Genomic DNA, 20,338 nt, shown 5'->3' on the forward strand with positions numbered 1-20,338 from the left:
TATCCGTCAAGTTACTAGGCGGTACAGAAAAATGTACTATAAGTATCCTCACTTCTCGAATGTACGTCGCCAAGAGCCAACTGTCTTGGCTTATAGTCAATCCTAAGATGAAGGGGACGAAGAGACTGCGCGCCACATATTGACCACATTTCCGCATATTAACCACAATGTTCCTGATATTAACCACATTTCAGGTATTCTTGAGGTTAGTGTTCATAAAGTGAATGAGATTATTCGTAAGACTGAAAAACGAAACAACAAAGGCCACAGGGACCTATTTAATCTTTGCACATTCACAAGCATTCACAAGGAAGACAACCCACTGCACAGGCCAACAAAGACTGTTGTTAATGAAGGTGCTTTCAGTGCAAATACGAAAGCGTCAAAATTTCATTACAAGAAGCATCCAACTGCAAAGACCTAATGGCATAAATAAGCACACCACAACAGCAAACTTGTGACATTCCTAGCAAAGGCCAACTTGGGTGTGTAATAGAAGCTTGCATTCTGGTCTACGCAATTCAATCACACAGGCACCACAACTTATCACCTGAAATATGAGGACTTCAGCTAAACAGGGCACGGCCCAGGCAGAATTAGGAGTAGTTATGGGTACTGGAATGAAGAGCTATGCACACGAACTTTCTTTTGTGTACAAAGGAGTAGGCACGTGACCTATGCTAGATGATCTCATGTAAAATAATTAACACACCTAAGCGATCGTCAGATGGGGACACATTCCAATTACTAACGCCATTGTATTAGCTATTTTTGGTCTGTGCTAACAAAGCACAGAAAGTTCAAACTTATCAAGCCTCAATTAAATGACGTGGTGATGTGACATAAAAACATCGCAGGTGAACCAAAATTTTTATTTTGTGATTTACCACATCTTTAAATTATCTAAGCATGAATTATCTGAGCGAGCTGCATTTTGGCACGCAGTGCAATGAACCAATTTTGTCATATGGCTAAATTACTAGCCTCACAAGTCATTGTAAAAACGAAGGCTTACAATAAAAACAATAAAGGTTCCATTTTGGAGCCAAAAAGAAATCATCACAACTCATGCAAAAATTTGCATGTATTCGTATATGTATTGTGCAAATGACCATCTTTTCCAGTTGCACCAACACAGCACGTGCACCTATATAATGAGCACTGTCTGTACACTATGAGGCAACATTTGTAGAGTTAAAATGCACATTTTCATTGTGTCGTTATATTTACGATCGGCACCACATCCAAAGGGAGCGAGCAGACTCACCCATAAAACATTCCAGAAAAGCATTTTTGCTCCCTAATACTTTTTAGTGCCTTCAGCAGTTTTAAGGTTCAGTCAGTATCATCAAAGTGTACAAATGACTGTACATAATTACATGCAAAGCAGTTCTTCAAGTCAGCTTTAGTCATTAACCTAACACATCAAGTTAGAAGATTCATATCCCATTCAATGAACACAATATAGTAATTCCACAGTGGTGCTCAATATGTAGACATACTGATTTCAAGCCATTAACATGTGCCGAACATGAAGACGTTGTTCGTTCAGGAATACTGGGAAATTCTTCCGCTGTGCTGAAACATGAGCCATGCCCTTCTGTACGCTGTTTCATATAATTACTATTAAATGCCATTAAAACACAACATTGAAGCAAAAGCCTCAGGTCTATCAAACTCGATGTATATAAACAAAGAAAGAACATGAAAATAAAATGTATAAGTGCAGTTGAAACTAACAGTGCGAGTGCAAAAAGAAGCACTGGAAGAGGCGGGAAAAATAAAGAAGTGCGAGATTAGATCCTGTGACTCGTAGAGATTACGTGTATTGGGCTATACAAAACTGACTGCAGGTGGGTATATATCACAACAATGCCACTTGTTTCTATGGAAAGGAAATAAATAAACTGCGGCATCTGCCCGTCTACAGCTTGGCCTGGCAGGACTCGGCGTTTCTCGACGAGGGCCTCGCAGCCACGGAAAGGAAAACATCTGCGTGAAAGCAAAAAATCATAGAATCATTTCGGTGGCACCGAAACGCCTTACATATAAGTAATCATACAATGACCTCACTAGATTGTCTGATCAATATGCTGTCGAAAACAATTTTTGGATCCTTCAAGTATAAACGGAGACTACAGAGAGTAATTCCACCTTCTAAGTGGCATTCTTCCGTTCTTTTTCACTCCCATGAGCAGACTAGAAGCTGCACGGGGGAGTGGGGGGGGGGGTGCAGAGCTTAATACAAGTGCATGCTTAATCCAAGCGAAATTAATATTGGGGGAATTGGGAAAGGCCCCCACATGGGCTGCTTATATGTGCGTATCTGTTCAAGAGGAAAGGCGAGGGTGTCGGGGGGGTGTTGTACCGCATACGTGTGAACACGATAGCGTTAAAGATGTCGTTTTGCAGAAACTCTGGCTTCGGCGTGGTTGGTTGTGAGCGAAAAATCAGCCTGTCCGTGAGTGAAAATTCGTGATGAATGCGAATAAATAAATAAAAAACAGGTGTTCGACCACACAGCCACACCCGTGCTCAAAAGTGCTTTGGAAAACAACACTATATGAATGTTATGTAGTGCAAGGAACGTCAATATTACATGTAATATTGCGTGGCAGAGGCGTACAAGCATACCAGGCATCAAAACATGTGAATTGTGCAACGAGTGGCTGGTTTAAAGGCCCACCAGTCACAAAGCACAGAGGCATAATTAATTATCATTATCAACAACACGTGCAGCTGCGCAGGTGCACGTGTTGTTCTACAAACGCATAGTGGGCACCTCGCAAACTCGGAAAAGGAAGTATTATGTTGTAGTGGGCATTTCACAACTGTACTTGCAGTATGCATTCTAAGATAGTTTGAAAGGGCCAATTTACAGGTGCACAGATGCTCCTTTTCTTCCGGCACGCTTTAAGTGTCCACAGACAGGCTATGCCAGGCTAGCGATTGAGAAGATAATTTGAACAGGGTCCGATTACGCTATCGCGTTCTACTCATGAAGGCGAAGCTCAAGCATCCTCTCCAAATTTTTGTTGATCACCAGACAAGGAGGACCACGCCCCTCTAGTATTGATGGTGGAGGACCCAGCCCTCCTGAGCCCCTGTAAGCCCAGGGAGATGGGGAAAAGGCCCCTCCAAGAGCTACACTTAAACCTCGGCTACACTTAAACATCTGCGTAACTAAAAATAACCTCGAGGAACCGATCTCCCACTAAGACAGTTGGCAACAGAGCGAGGAAGGCAGCCATTAAAAAAGCAGCTTTTCTCACCGATGCTCTCCAGAACCTTGGAAATGACGTCGCCATTCGGGACCAAGATGGCAGCACCGTCCCTGCAGTGTGAATCGAAGATACTTTTTCTGAGGACCAACCATGCCAAACCACTACAACTGATATCCCAGAAGAACCTGTTCTAAATGACTTGCAAACAACGTAATCATTCGAGTGAAAGTGAAAGAATACAATGTTGCTGCCAAAGCAGCGGATAAGAAACATTACTTGACAATTAGCCAGCAGTAACCAACAGTCATCCACTCTATGTTATATTGCGTCATACATTGCACTGTTCTACTCTATTGTGTTCTGTATCACGTCGTCAATGTATTTTTGCATTGTAATTCCTACTGCAACATTGACCCTAGAGGGTGCCGTAGGTACATGTATAAATAAATAGATAAACAAATGAGCACTAGCCAGTGTTTGTAGCACGCAAATAAATATGGTAGTTGAGCTTGGTCACAAACTGGACCCTTTTACTGAATACAGAGTTTTTAAAAGAGGCCCAGGAACAAATTGTCATCTTAAACAAGTGGTTTGCAATCCACACTGCGAAGGTGATTGGCCAGCAAACCTGTGGTGTCACCTGATCCAATAGACCAATATGACGTAGCCTTGAATGGTTGAGCTAGGCTTGTGCAAATATCAATTTTTTGGTTTTAAGTGAAGTCGCAGCAAACGTTAATTAGTATCAGGTAATTCCTGAGCTAATTCGAATGGCAGTGAGATTTGAATGGTACTAGGGTGGAAGTTATAACTGGCAAAATACAATAAGGTTTAAGATTCACTATACCTAGCCCATATGAGGCTGTATACCACACTCTTAAATTTAAAAAAAAATTAATTGGTACGAAAGTAACTTAACCTTAACCCTTTGTGGGGCACTGGGAATCATATGTCCCCCTTTTTTCTTCGCCATCTTCATTTTAGAATGAAAAGAATGAATCGATTGCTTTCAGACTTTTAATGCGACCGCGTGGATGTTCTAGAAAGCTGTTTTGGTAGTTGTCTTTATGGTACTATTCGCAAGGTGTCAGCACATACCCGTGTTCCAAGCAAACCATTCCACTTGCAGACGCTGCATCCTTTTTTCATTTTGGCGCACTCTCCACCCTGTTCAGCATAAGCGGTAAGCTTGAGAGACTTATTCCATACTAACGAGTTCCTAAATGTGCTATTATAGTGGTTTTATTCTTTCCTACCCATACAGTTTTCCTCAAAATCTTGTGCAATGCAAAAAAATTGACAACCTTTCAGTGATATATTTCCCAAAGCGTAGCCATTCTAACATGGTGTGCAACTGATTGCAGTATCCAATTTTCATCCTGCTTCATGCAGGGAAGTCTCTTCCATTGGAGGAAGCAGTTCAGCTTCCTCCATGGACAAAAATTCGACTGTTGCAGGCACGCCCAGTACCCACATCTGCTGCTCGAGTGCCGTTAGCAAGTGGATGCACAATGGATATTTAGTCAAGCGTTTTTTGTGTGATAGAGAGTAGGTATTTGTAGGCTCTGTCCTTTGTGGTTCGTAAGGCAGCAGCAAGTTCACATAAAAAAATAAAATTACTTTTTTTTCTCTGAAACAACCGTCTTGCACTGGTCAGTGGGACACATATTTCCCACTTTTTTCTCGAAAACCTTTAACAATAAATAGAGGGCTCAAATTTTGTACATATAAGAAGCTGATAGAGATGACAATGACGCCCTCAATAGGTGGCGTGCATTGTTCATAACATTATGCCCCATAAAGGGTTAAACTGTGGCTTCGCAGCAGTGCAAATTTCTCATGAATACATAGCAGCTACAAGCTGCCGTGAACCTACCTTTTTAAGCGGGTTACATGCGGTAAATGTACATCTATTAGTTCGTTTCAAATGCTTCGAAATTTCAGAAATTTTCTTTTCATATCGAAGTAAATTCGAATGCTGTGAGAAGTTGTTGTAATGCCTGCGAGTATTTGAAGCACTCGAGCGTTCACACAGGCCTATACTGAGCAACGCACTATATGAAATACTTGACAGCAAGAAAATTAAATGCACTATACCATCATATTCAAGCTGCTCTCCTTGACTCCTAAATATGTATGGCCTTCCCTTAGCACTATCACAACATTAAATACTAAATCATCTGCAAAGCAGGTTCTTCTCCGCGTAGAAAACGCATGCGGCATTCACCAAATACTTTCGACACATTTAGTACAGATACACTGTGACATGCGCATCCTTGTGTCCTTGGTTCTAGGACAAATCCTTGAATGGCGAATTTGTCATTTAAGGTATCTTGGCAAATTTTTGGTTGGCCTGCTTTAAGTTCAATGTAATTAAAAGCTGCTTCATTCAGACATCGCCATCTGATTAATTCACGCTTTTTGCTGATCCGTACCAGAAATATTAGCTGCCTTTGTTTCTTATTGCTGAACATTCGCGCGCATACTTTTAAAACAGCCAGACATAAAGGCAACTGTATTTGTCAAAGCATTTGAAAGCCCAAGCAGATAAAAGAAGAAAAAAAAAACTACTGCATTGGCAGCAATGTAAGCAATATACTCTACTAACATGATCAACCATCTCTGCTTTTCCTGATATGTTTCACTGAGTCATAGCTATGCACGAATCTCATAATTCAAATTTCACATAGTTCAAACGAAATTCTGCGGTGCATTTTAGTAGTCTGTTGACCTTCAATTTATTATTAAAAAAGCTTTATGTGAAAGTAGTTTTTTGCCGCATCTGTAGCACTGCTGCAAGCATTATCGAACATTACGTTTTTCCGGATTACACATTCTTTCTCCCCCTAATAATGAAGTATTACTGTAGTTGTGCAGAATTAGGAAGCCAAGTATGGGCACATCTTCTGTCTGAACATATTCACATACAAATTCCCCCCAAACATGGCATTTATGCAGTGCATTTCTTATAACACCATGTTTGGATTAAATGAACGCTTGTTCCGCACAAAAGAAACCATGACTACAGGTCACTCGCAGTGATGTGACGATTTGAAATGTACGGCATTTTCTTGCGCATAACCTGCACAATATATACAGAATATTTGGAGCTAAAGTCAGGGTGTGGGTTATCCACGAATTCAGGTGTGCAAGTTGGCTTCATGGCACTGATTCATGGTAATGCAAGGAAGGTGGCTTTCAAACAACATGCGGGAATTTTTCTTTTTTCTTTTCTGCAGTTTATAGTTGTGGGTGCAGGTTATATACTGGGGTGGGCAAAATATACTGGGCAAAACAGGATAGCAAATATTTGACGAGTACCCCAGCAATTTTGGCAGCAGTGTCGTGTTTAACGCCAACAGGGTGACATCTTTCCCACGTAAATAAATGAGGCTCCAACAAAATACATGGGGTTGGAGAGGCCCAACGTTAGTTTGAGAGTGGCACAAAAAAATCTGATCTTTTTAGCACATAGTGTTTGCGTCAGGGGAACGCAAGCTTGACTGAACAAATTTTATTGCAAACATAAATGTAGCACAAAGCCGCAGCATTTGACTCTCTCGCTATGTACGTCCACCAGCAAACATCGTGTAGCTTATGAAGGCGAAAGCCAGATGCCTCTTCAAACAGGAAGATTGACCGTCACGGCATCAGGACGAGTGACGCAAAAAGTAATCGTCATGTGATGACGGCACCATATGACGTCACAGGTCTCCTAAATTTGTAACTTCATTATGACATCACCATGACGTGACTTAACGTGATGTCACATGATGACGTACTCACACAACATGGTCCCTTTGCATTGCCTCCGTGATCGGTGGGCCGATCACGGAGGCAACGCAAAACGTCGAAAGCCCTAGATGCCTATCAAATGGGAAGATTGCCCGTCGGCGTCCCGCGTCGGCGGTGTCAACACGAGTGATGCAAAAAATAGTCACGTGATGGCGTGACCATATGACGTCCTATTGACGTCACAGGTCACCAAAACATGTAGCGTCATTATGACGTCATCATACGTATTCACACGTGATGGTCACTTTGCATTGCCTCCGTGATCGGTCACGGAGGCCGTGCAAAACCGCGTTAGGTGCAGAACGCTTTTGGAGGGGGACGCGGAAGAATCAATACATCGACTGACAAGAAGAAGATGGCTTTCGCCTTCCAGTCATCTTTGGCCAATGCATAAGGGACTCTGTGAGTTTTTTAATTCAACGTATCTAAACAATAACTTGCGCATCTGCAGCCGATTTTGTGCACGCTGAGCACGGGGCAGACGATCAAGAGGTCGCACGGGAGGGTTCTGAGATGGCACTACACGTGGTAAAAGGTAGCGTCTTTTCCATCCTGTGGCAGATAAGCATCATGTGCCGGCGGGAAGCGCGCGTGAGCCATCGTCTCAGTGCGCGCTGTCTGCTACTCACCGAACATCGCAGGCCCGACGCAGTAACGAAAGTATTTGTCACGGAAGTGCTTGTTGCACACAAGACTCGTAGCCGATGGCTACTTGCCGGTTCTTAACTTTACAACCCATGCTTCACGCAGTTTCTTGTCCCGCGGGTACCGGTGCAGGCTGACACTGGGCTCCGTTGCGTAAGCTCAGCACTGCTGCACCGAGCGGTAGAGCCCCATGTTCGTCGCCTTCGGAGGCAGCCACTCTATTACAATGGTTTCACTTGAGTAGAAAATGCGAGAAAACTTCCGTATTTGAACAGACCGCGGTGCATGTGGGACTTGAAATTCATTTTCAAAGCATGCGGCAGCGCTCCACAAGCAGCCGACGCGGCCGCTGAGACCACGTGATCCTGCCAAGCACGTCACGACGACGGTAGCACCAGCATTTCCAGTGGTGGGCCTCGCGGCCAATACACGAGGAAATACGGTATCTGTCCGAGTGAACGAGACACAGGCAGATGCTGTCATCATTAACAGCAGGCATGCACTGCCTTTTGCTATAATGGCACAGGAGGCACCAGCACATTGTTGCTGAGAAGGTCTAGACATGTATGGCTCTGTACAGATGGCACATAGCTGCAGTTTATTCTGTCTGAAGCACCCAAGCATGCCATCAAGCATAGAGTTTCTTACACTGACCTAAAGGGAAAAGTGGCGCTGCGAGCTGTTGTACACATGGGAATGCTGGGATATGTGAGATTCGGACTTGGCTCGGATTGGCAGTGTTCACAAAGAGCCCGGACACCTCGAAAAGGCATCTGGCTTCAACACATTCCTTGCATCAAAATGGTTGATTTTGCGCTGAAGGAGCACGTAGTAAGCGATCTTTTTTTTTATCATTGCACAGAAATGAGTTTTATTTAACTTTGGAAACTTCTGCGTCGATATACAACTTTACGAAGCGTAAGAAGTAACGAACGGACGCTAAACTTTGAAGGCAGACGATGAGGCCAGCGTTCACTCTGCAACTGCTTGTCGTCTGTTTCTTTCTTTGGTTGTTTGTTATGCCGTACAGGTGAGTAGACTTTTATTCCGGAATATAATATGCGTTAATAAGATCCGTTTATAAAAGTTTTGTTTTAGAGAAGCTTTATTTGCGCAGCTGTATCCGCTTTTTAGCCGAAGCCCCGCTCAACACCAGCCAACACAAGCCCTGCAGACACATATACCGTCATTCCCATCGTAGCAATGACACCCCTTAAGAAATATGCATAGACGGTGGCGCCAGATTTCTCTCTAGGTATTATTGTGAGAAACTCTATGCCATCAACCACAGCAACAAAGGATGTCCACCACCCACGTGCAAAACCTGAGTACAAGCAAGTGAGCCAGTGGCCTAGTTGAGACAGCCAATAAGCACATGCTCATTAATGCACTTTATAAAGCGTGCACCGTACCGCTTCTCCTTGTGTGCTGCGCCCAGGTTGCAGAGGCAGATGAGGCAGTTGTTGAGCATGTCGAGGGACAGCACCCGGTAGTCCGCAAGCTGGCCCTGGCGCAGGCGCTTCTCCGCGGCACACTGGCACTTCCGCACTAGCTCGGGTAAGGGCACCTCCACCACGTCGCTGGGCTGATCGCGCAGGAAGACGCACACCGTCTGTGTAGGATATGGAAAATGAAAAACAGTGTCATTAATGCAGCCCCCAGAGTCGTCATAACAACCACTGTCCTAGCCAGAGTGTCGGAACGAAATGAAAACCGAAAACGAAAAACGAAAAAAGTGATATTTTTGACCGGAACGAAAACGTAACCGAAACTTTATCTATTATTTCGTTCCGGAGTGAAACCGAAATTTTTTCAATCGTTTTTCGGTTCACGAGAAAACAACTTCGCAATCCGGAACAACTGAGCTCATGCAATGTGCATATCTTAGGATACAGTATTAGCGCGTACCTCAGGGAGGAATTCCAAAATAAAGATATATTGAAATTGTGCGAAAAACGAAAACAGTGACAACCAGAGATGTTTATATTAATGCAAGTAGACTTTTGTGTGCCTGTCACGCAGGCCAAAGTGGAGAGGGGATTGTCGACGCTGAAGTTTGTTACAGCGAAAGCGATTATGAGATTACAAGAGCTGATTTTGGCGCGATGGTTGTCCGCCGCCGCCGGTGTCCGTGACCGCTATCGCGTGAAATAAGAAAAAATGAAATGAGAAGCAAATTTCTAGGATCGGATGGGATTTTAAACCGTGCCCTCTGCGTGGCGGTAGAGTTTCCACCACGGTGCCACGCTGGTGCTTGTAACTCCTTCGCAAAAATACTCTATACAGGCGTCATGTCGGGCAAGGAATCGTGTTAACATAAGTAATATAGCGTGTCAGAAGGGTAAAATAACAACCAGTCATCACACAATGCTAATAGCGCAAAGAGTGTGTTGTTTAACACTTCCCACCAGTGTTGAGGAGTTGCCCTACCAGAATTCGAATGACTTCGGAATCATTCCACATTTTCGCGACCCCGGAATGGAATGAGGACAACGCTTGAAGGAATGGAATGGGAATGGAATTACGTCTTTTTCCGAAAATAGAGCATGTTTTGGTCTACATGCTATTTTTGAAACTTCATACATTAGTAAATCAGAGCCTCGAAATTAACAATAAAGCAGCATTGCTAAAATGGCTTCGCTGATTACAAGCACGGTACATTTATAAGCAACGCGCCTGCTACAAACCGATGCATAAGTTAGTGTACAAACAAATGCATTATCCCAGCAGATACTGAAGGGAGAAACAAATTAACCCTGCGCGTTGGCTCCCATTGATACCCTCACACGAAAGTGGAGAATACACTATGCACAGCCTGATCTCTATTTCACGAGCTGCTTGGTACCTGACGCACGTAAGTAACATTTGCGACAAGGAAGACATTGCATACCTGTGCACAGGCGAACACAGAAAGTTCTCCTCACCCATCCATAGTTGCGAGGCGTGCTTGACAAGCGTGAGTGCTGACGAGTAGTGCGGCCCAGTGTTCCGTATTCGATGCAAATGCACAAGGTGCCCGAGCGGTGCACTGTTCCAACTAATACCAGCAGATCTAGAGGGTATTATTCCCCATTAACCAAATCTGCTTAGTCTTCATGAATACTACTGTTGTGTCATTTCAGCACTAACACGTTCAAGCTTAAACAATATTAAAACACCACCATTTGTTCAAACATGCTGATCACGCAAATACTATAGGTAGCGGGAGGACTGCCCCTATGAGAATTAGTAGGGTGGTGGTTGTACTGCACGAGATATGTCACCAAGCTACTATCCCTCCAACTTGGTAACGTGTTTTGCGTACTTTTGCAGTTCTTAATGCATCTGATGACATCAGCTTTATGGGACGTTCATTCAGAGCTCGATAAACTATCAAGATACCTTTCCCACGTTGAGGAATTACAGGAATGGAATTGAACTGCCCGGCCATTCCCGGAGTGGGAATGGGCTAAGTTTTTTCATTCCGAGGAATTGAAAGGATTGAAATTGCGGCCAGTTCTAATTCCCCGGAATGGAACTGGAATGGAATGGAGTGCCCATTATGCAACACTGCTTCCCACCGACTGCAAAGTGCTCAGCCATAAGTCTTCATCATCATAAGCCACAGCACAAAGTGCACATAATGCCTTACAGATGTGTAGCGGGTACCAAGATTCTCTGAAGAGCGATGAAAAATGGCATAGTGGGAACTTCGCTGCCACAGAAAAATTACGATGATTTATGGCGTTGTGGGTACCTTGCATGTGCGCTTGTTTTAGTTGCCCCAAGGGACTCTACAATGGGCTCTACAAAGTCCGCTCTTCCAGCTTTCGCTGTGACTGTGCTGCGTGCTTCGCGCAATAATATAATATATAATATCTCGCGTTTAATGCCCCAAAACCACGATATGATTATGAGAGACGCCGTAGTGGAAGGCTCCGGAAATTTCGACCACCTGGGGTTCCTTAACGTGGACCTAAATCTAAGTACACGGGCCTCAAACATTTTCACCTCCATCGAAAATGCAGCTGCCACGGCTGGGAGTCGATCCCGCTAAAGCCCCTCCATCACGTCTACTGCCGCTTTTTTAAGTAGTGCCAAGCATAGTTCCGCCGCCGCCGCCGCCTAGTTCCGGTTCCGGAGTTTCCGGAAGGAAGTTATTGGGCCACCTCCTTCCGCTTTTTCCTTCCATCTTGTTTCCACACACGCGAGACAGCAATTATTTTCCTCTGCTACAGTGAACTAGAATATCTTTACCTCTGCCGCCGAGGGAATTTTCGCTCGGTGTTTCTGCGCCACGAGGGATGCCGCCTCGCTGCTGCGCACCAGGCTGTCCGACGCGATGGAATACCGGCAAATCTCTCTTTTCTTTACCCCTTGGTAAGTATGATGAAGAGAGAACAGCCGTCTGGCTGCAGCACATTGGACGACAAGGCATCCAGCCAAAGAAGTAGGACAAGCTCTGCGAGGTACGTCTTGCACTGTAAATCTTGACGCAGGCCGCCCTTTACGTTACTTACGTTACGCGGACGATTCACACAGCTGTCAAACCTCTTGCTGCCACAGAGATACCAGCCATGAGGCAGTGTTTCTTCGCTGGTTTAAAAGTGTCTCCTCGCCGGTTATAAAGCACTGTACTACAGTGACATTAGCCGGTGTTTTAACGCAGATAAGTGCTTCTATCGTTGACGGCGTTCTTTCATCCTGTCCTGACAAACGTTCTGAGACGGGGCGTTCGACGAGGCTTGAATGAGGCGCTGGTCTGGCAGATCGCAATATGCTACAACAGAACTGACGGTCGCCTGGTCGCAGATTTGAATTAGCAGAAATGAGCGAACGGCATAGTGCGACCACTTTAAAATGCCTGCCAGTCGCCGTCGCACGTATACTACCCACATACCTGGTGCTACGACTACACCCGCAAAATTGTAAAAAAAAGCAATAAACGCACAATTCACTTCACATTATTGCGAGCACTTTCACCTCGAACTGCAGACACGAGAATCTAATACTTATAAATAAGTAGAGACCCGAACTTCAGGCACGAAAAAACCAAGGTTTTAGGCGCCTATAATATGCACTGACAATTGTCATTTAGGCATATTTTCATTCATTCATTCGGCTCGCCTTTTCGCCGCATGACGAAGGCACATTTTCGGTGCATCGCACGAAACTTCACACAACACACATATCAAGGAGGTCCTTCCATCGGGCGAGACGCACTCGTGCAGTTGCAATGCCCGCGCACGCATCACATACGCACAGCTGCAGTTCCCATTGATCTCCTAGACGCTTAGCTACATCACCTAGTGTGTGCATTTAGCGAGATCGATGTACATCAAAGCTCCATTAATGCAAAATCACGACCGATCCTCCGCCGGCAGGAAGGTTGCGGAGACAGCCGAGCGGCAGGACAATCAGGCGGAGGCGGGGGGTGGGGGAGAGTGCAACCGAAAAACATCATGGCGGCACGTCCGCTTCCGCTGCGGGAGATCCGGTTCAAAGGTAGAGGGAGAAGGCGAGTTGGCGCTACTTAACCTGGTCGGCGGAAAACTCACGGAGGGGCTTTAGATCCCGCGACCATCGGGTCAGCAGTTGAGCGCCACAACCACTAGACCACCGTGGCAGGGTGTTCCGCACAGGCCTGGTGATCTTTTAAATGCGAATGCATTTCTTAGTCGGGCTATGTCAGGCATCCGGCGTTGTCCGCGCGCCTCTCCGCTCTCACTCCCTCTCCCATAGCAACAGGGGCGGGCGCGCGCGCTTCTCCTCGCCTCTAGCAACCGGAGCAGGTGGTGCGGGCGGAGTAGCGGAGAGTGAGTGGAGAGGAGCGCGCTCTGGCGTGTGAGGGCGCTCACATCGCGGGAGCTCGGCGGAGCTGCCGCGTGTGTGGAGAGAGTGTAGGAGAGGGTAGGTGCAGTGCTTCGCCGCTCCTTCTCTCGCCGTTTGCTCTCTCTCCTCCCTGCGCCACCGCCTCAATGCAGTGCATTTGAAACACGTTTGTAGCGTCTGTGCTGCCTTGGCACAGCCTGAAAACAGCGCGTTCTAAACGTGCTTGTGCAGCATTGAAGGCGGTGGCAACATCCCTGAGGTGATTACAAACGCACGTAGGAAGCGTTCGTAGAAAGAGGCGCCCAAAAGGGAGACACTTGAGCGCGTCGATGTGTCCAGCTTTACACCATTAAAATTACTACGCCGTGTACTCTCGGCGCAAGAAATGCATTCGCATTTCCTCACGATTCCCTTTGGGGAGGTGGGGGCATTTTTATCAGAACAGCGGTCTCGTACATCAGAGAATACACTCAATGACGTGCTTCTTCTGAGATCGCGCTCACTCCCTTGACACACAGCATCGAGCCCACTAAAAAAATCGTAATTGACTTTTGAGAAAATAAATACTACGACTTTGAAAGGTATACTGGTTTGTGCTAGTTGGTAAGAATTCGTGGTACAGTTACTTCCGCTCCTCTGAAGAGCGTGTTTTACCCTTGTCCCACTTTCTTAAGAAGAGGGCAAGTAACTACATAAAAAATCCAATGTCTTTTATCATTACCTTCAAAAATTTCATTAAAAAAACCGTTACGAACCGTTACGGAACATTTTTTTTTTTTCGTTCCGGAACAGAAACGGAACGGAACTTTTTGCGGTGGAACGAAACTAAAACCAAAACGAAAAACATTTCGTTCCGACACCCTGGTCCTAGCTGTGTCATCATCAGAACACTTGAACAGACAGCAGGGTAGTGGTTCAGGCTAGTTAATACTGCATGACCTTTAGCGTGACAGCGTGGAAACACCACAAAAGACAAGAGGGGACACGTTCTGTTCTGTGTCATTCTGTTTTCATTAGTCAGTGTAAACATTGCCTGTTATACAACATATGCATGTATATATTCTACAATATATGTGTAATATATCTATATAATATATATATATATATATATATATATATATATATATATATATATAAACGAAATCGTTACTACATTTTCGCACTTTCTGTTGTAATGTCTATTTCGCGCTCAGTGTTTCAATGTACAAAGCATCATCATATTGTGCATCATAGTCATGTTTACAGCAGTGCTTTTCTTAGTGTTGTAAATTCCACTGTTTATGATCTATGACAATGTATTTTCACATTTCTTCTCATTATATGTATTAGATTTCTATGTTATTTTTAAATACCATGTGTTCGTAGGAAAACACAAGTGTTATTCAATATGTTGCAATTTTTAGTTGGATTAAAATGGTGTATTATATTTGGATATATGCTAAACATGTATATATACGCTGGCTTTAGTGCTACTGCTGCCATGTGAGGGCCTTCAGGCACATTCAAGTTGTATTGTGCAGCTTTTCGCCTGAAGGACCCCCAACAATTTCGTTAGAAAAAAAAAGCATTTCTGATTCTGACTCTGATATCCGCCATATTTACTCGAATCTAGACCGACCTCGACTGCAGGCCAACCCCCGAAATTCGCAAGGCTAGAAAAAAAAAACTTACTTCGAATGCAGGCTGAATGAAAAATCACCATTTTATTGGCAGAAAACCCAGCCCTTTCATTGTGTAAGCGCACAATCCGTAGCACGTGCGTATAAAATTTATATGTCGTCATCGTCACCATTGTCCGCAACATCGCTGTCTTCTTTGTTGCCGAGTTCATCCCAGAGGGCATCGTCCTCGCTTCCGTCCATCACATTTGAAATACAACACTTTTTGAAAGCTCTAATGATTGTTTCACCTGGAATTTTGTTCCCCTCCACGGCAATCCAGTTCGCCAGCTGGCCGAGCGAAGCACGCTTGATGCGCCCGATTGGGGTTAGCTAATGTTCTTCCGACGTAAACCAATCGGTACAGTGCTTCCGAAGCCAAGCGATTGGAGTTGGCTGGTCATGCCACCAGGGATTATGGTGATGTCTGTCCCAGCACAAGAAAGCATGGTCTTCACAATGTCAGTCAGATGGCCACAGTAGGTGTCGAGTACTAGAAGTGATTGCTTGCACAACGCGGCCCCCGGACGGTGTTCCCTAACTGTTTTCACCCAGGCTTCCATCAAGCCGCTGGAAATCTAACCTTTGTTGTGAATGCGCACAACATTTCTAGGGAACTTTTTGCCCACTGGTAGAGTCCGGTGTTTGAATATTATGTATGGGGGGAGTTCTTGTCCATCAGCAGTGCAGCACAACATTACTGTCATTTGCTGCTTTTCGTAACCTGCTGTCCTAAGTTTGACTTCCTTTGCATCCTTTTTGTTCATGGTGTATGCCATTGGCATGTCGAAGAACACCGGGGTCTTGATCGACGTTTGCAATGTGGCCCAGTTGGCAGCCCTTTTCCCACAGTTTGTCCATCACGTAGCACTGAAACTTGACAAGCTTTTCCTCAAAGTCAGCAGGCAGCTTCTAACACATGGAGGTCCGTCGTCTTAGGCTGAACCCGAACCGTTTCACGAAGCGCATTTCCCAGCCCCTACTTGCTTTAAAATTGGCTCAAGTGACACCCTTCACGTTGGGAAGTGGAAGATGGAAGCTGCCATGAAAAAATCCGTGAACAGGGGGTGGGTGCTCGAGCCAACGTTTCGACAAGTGGACTTGTCTTCTTCAAGGCTGGAGTTCCAGCCTTGGATCGTGGGGATGATTTTGCGGCATCTGCCCTGCTTTCTTCGTCGTCAACGTTCCCCGAAGTGCACCTGATGCGGCGACAACACAGCTGTCGTGTCCTTAACCCTTCCCAGTTGTCAGTTACCCTCGTCAATCGCCTTCGACACACCCAGCCGAGTTTGACAGTTTTATGGCCTGGAGGTGAGCTGTTTGCCATCATGGCTGCTCCGAAGAGGCAGTCACTTGTGCACTGCTTTGTTCAGCATTCTGCGAGATGCACCGGACAATTAGCTGAGCGCCTGCGATTCCTCATTGGGCAACTTTCCCACACTACGCGGTGTCTTTGTGGCTTTGTGACCCGACCGGCAGCTGGCCGTCACCTGCGCTGGCGACGCTATCGAGGCAAGGAAACACTGCACCTGACAACACGGCCACTTTTCAGGAATGGGCGCTGCCGTGATCCCTTCATCGTGTGTATGGTGCCCTATTGTGTCTTCAGTTCACCTCCCGTCGTGACAGGAGCGCCACTTCTCTTCTTTCCTAGGGTGGGAAGGAGGCAGTGCTTTACTTTTCCTTTAGGTGGCGGAGATGAAGACAACTTGTTGATTGGACTGTTCTGGACTCAATGGTTTTATCCAACGAAGGATCGGGGGAAGACCAAGGCTTTATAACGCGAGCGTGGAGACGCTCCAAAACATGCCACCATGTGTTACCAAATCGACATGTAAATAAACATTCTTGTTATCAGCTCCGGCTCCTGATCTCGACTTCTCCCTGAAACCTGGCTGCTCCCCGGTCCCATCACCCCTGACCACATCACTGCACAGCCGAACAGTTTGGTCCGTTGTTTGTGCCATCATCGCACATTCTTTTCGTGCATGTCAAACTCGTGCTGCACTTGCAGGTGTGAAGTTTTCTTCTCGTGCAAAACAACCTTTAGCTTTAAGGCCATGCTGTAGTGGCACCACTTGGTTGGTGCCATCGCTTCTCAAGCACAGGTGGCACAGGTGTTTTGCGAGCACGTGGTTAAGGCGTGACATTTCCAAAACTCTACCGACACGACTGCACTGAACGATTCCTTCCAGAAAACTGCCAACACCACGCCCGCGCCACGCGAGAGGAAGAGAGGAGGAGGTGTCAAAGTCTATGGCAATTGCTGGCGCCGTAATCACGCGACACAATCCACCCTTGCCCCGTCCTTGTCGGCGTGAAAGCTTGCCGGCTTGACGACCCTCGCTGCATGAACGTGGGACTGCGAAATTTCGGAACAATGGACAATATGAAGCAGACAACGCAGTTCGTCTGTGCAGCCGTGGCGACCGCTCCTCCGCCGCTGAGCCTGAGCGACCACATCACCGTGCAGCTACCGTAGAATGTCGCAAAAATGAGCCTTGGGCACACGCTGAACCACCTGCACATGGCAGCCTGAGATCAGCGCATGGGGAGCCGTCATGCCGCTAGCGCGGCTGAGCCTTTACGTATGCAGCAGCTGCGGTCAAACAATGGTATACTTGAATCTAAGATGACCCCCTTACTTTCGCACATCGTTTTTTTGAAAAAAACATTGGCCTAGATTCGAGTAAATACCGTGTGTGTGTGTGTGTGTGTGTCTTGATTCATTTTATAGACCGCTTATAACGTAAGTCGCCGAAGTCGCGAATATCCGCACTATAAGCGGTACCGCACTATATAAAACCAAAACAACCTTCTTCAAAGGCTCCACTTGCGCAAAACGTGTTGAGCATGTAGCCTCGCGTGTCCGATAATCGACATATGCGATTTGGGGCGCTTACAACCACTTAAATCTCCGAATGTTCAAAAATTAACCGCCAAAGACCCGCATTGCCAACGAAATGAACACGGGGGAAAAAAGCAAACAAAACAAAGTGCCATCGTGGAAATTCGCCAACTACGTTTCAGGCCACCTCAGGTATGCGCATTACACAGAAACCATGTCGAATTGCGACCGAAATTTCACGTGCTGAGTGCGGTACCGATCGTTCGATTTCACGGGCGCCCACGTGACGTCTAAGACATTGCAATCGAATCCGGAACCACCATTCGAGAGTTGCTTGTGCCAACCATGTCCTCGTTTTCATTAACGATATGATTCCCTTCCCATCAAGTGCAGCCATCGCCAAAAGGTTCGTTAAATCCGCACCAAACCGCAACTTTTATCGCCCGCGACCGCTACCGAAAAGCAACCAACGCTGATTAGGCCTAGCTATGGGCGTCCGGAGGGGGGTGCAAGGGGGGGCGGCTGCCCCCCCCTGGAATTTCGGATAATATCTTTCTATGCAGTAGCAATAAGCTGCACACGTTCGTTAGCACACAAAAGGTCCGCATATCCGTGTGAAACGGCCTTCAGGATTGCCAGCCAACTTTGCACGTTATTACATATTATTGACTAACCTTGCCGGTCAAGTCACGGTAGTGAACCCCCCCCCATGGATGCACCCCCCTGGAAAAATTTCTGCGGACGCCCTTGGGCCTAGCCTGCGGTTTAGCATGTTGTCGCGGGAACTTTGTCCAAGACAACATGAAGGTCGGACGTCGAAAAGATCGCACTCAAGCACTAACCCAAGAACAGCGCGCGTGATACGAAGTTTGTGTTCGTGGCTGGGAGATCAACGGCGACAAAAGCCGCCAAGCTCGTTCAAGTCCGCGCACTGGCAGAAAAGGCGAAAGCTCGCGTCATGAAGCCGCAAAACTTTTCAATTTGCGGACAAGGTAGCAAACGCGATATCTGTAGCAAGTGTGATAACGACGACGCTTTTCCTGACAGGAAGCTTACTTTAAAGCGCACATGATGAGGACCCGATCGTATGTTACACGCGGAACGCGCTGCCGGCAAGTGGCTGCGGAGCCTTGCCGCCGCCAGTGGAAAGGCTACTCCGTCACCTAGGCAACCACCATCCTTCTCCACTCGGCGAGCCCGCACAACGCTGCCGCGGTCTTTTTCCTCCCTCCGCCCCTCGTTCGTTCACTGTGCATGCCCTCGCCCTTCGTAACGACCTCGTCGCTCCCTCCACAGCGCCGTACCTCCTTTGAGAACCGCACTCGCTACCACGTTTGTCAGAAATATTTTCCCGCAACCGCATTATAAACGGTATTTCATCTTGGGGGACTGCACAATAAGCGGTACGCGTATACATGCGTTTCTCTGGGAGGGTAAACGGGAGTCGAAAAAGAGCGCATTATAACCGGTCCTGCACTATATGCGGTTACATTATAAGTGTAATAATAAGGCTCAGTTGCAAGTTAGCACTTATCGGTGCTCCCTCTTATCTTTTGTTGTGTTTCTGCACTTTTACGCTAAAGTTGAACAAACAGCACATGACGATGTTAAAGGCACCCTGCAGCATCTTTTTAAGCAATCATAGCACGACCTTACTATTGAAGTGATGCCTCATGAATGTCGTGCAGAAAAATGTTTTGAACTGGTCAAGTATTGCTGCAGTTACCGTACAAAACGAGTGCTTCAAATATTCTTTTATCAACACAAACGTACTTTTGTCACCACGAGCAGGGCTACTTCGTGAAAAGCTCTCGCAATTTTCATAGGTCGATTGATCTCCATAAAATGTTCCCCTACATGTACTTCTGTGATTACCTAAAACAATATGTTTGATAGATGTGCAGGTTCACTGAAAATTAATTTTACAGATTACCGAAAAACCACCCACTTTTCTTCCCACAATTACCGTATTTACTCGAATCTAACGCGCACCTTTTTTTCCAGTAAAACGAGTCCAAAAATCGCATGCGCGTTAGAATCGAGTACCAAAAAAAAAAAACGAAACTCTGTTATCGTATTGCCATCGGCATTTCAAAATGGCCGCCTCCTACGCGCCTTGGCCATTTCTGCCATTGTTGTTTCAGTTCGTACGTGTGCCGAGAAGATTGTCATCCCGTTCTGTGTTCGCATCGACGGCATGGAAGTGCCGACTCCAAATACTCGACGAGTGCACCACGATGCAGCATTTAAAAGAATAGTAGTTATTACATGTGCTGAGACGGGTGGAAATCGGGCCGCATCGTGGTCGTTCGGAGTTCGCGCAACGTGCGTGCAAGACTGGCGCAAATGGAAGCAGA

General features: G+C 46.1%; 1 protein-coding gene across 2 annotated transcripts in view; it reads right to left on the reverse strand.

Annotated features, from left to right (window-relative positions):
- Positions 1-243: 243 nt before the first annotated feature.
- The window catches only part of LOC119374048 (dihydroxyacetone phosphate acyltransferase), a 72,963-nt gene continuing 52,868 nt past the window's right edge, over positions 244-20,338 (reverse strand). For both annotated transcript variants that reach the window (XM_037644113.2, XM_037644112.2), the window contains exons 12-14: positions 9,077-9,276; positions 3,273-3,334; positions 244-1,992 (exon numbers count right to left, since the gene is read on the reverse strand). In XM_037644113.2, coding sequence (XP_037500041.1) covers positions 1,925-1,992; positions 3,273-3,334; positions 9,077-9,276 — 330 coding nt within the window. In that variant the 3' untranslated portion in view covers positions 244-1,924. The remainder of the gene's footprint in view (positions 1,993-3,272; positions 3,335-9,076; positions 9,277-20,338) is intronic.

Source organism: Rhipicephalus sanguineus, chromosome 11 (genome assembly GCF_013339695.2).
Source record: "Rhipicephalus sanguineus isolate Rsan-2018 chromosome 11, BIME_Rsan_1.4, whole genome shotgun sequence".
NCBI classification, from domain to species: Eukaryota; Metazoa; Arthropoda; class Arachnida; order Ixodida; family Ixodidae; genus Rhipicephalus; species Rhipicephalus sanguineus.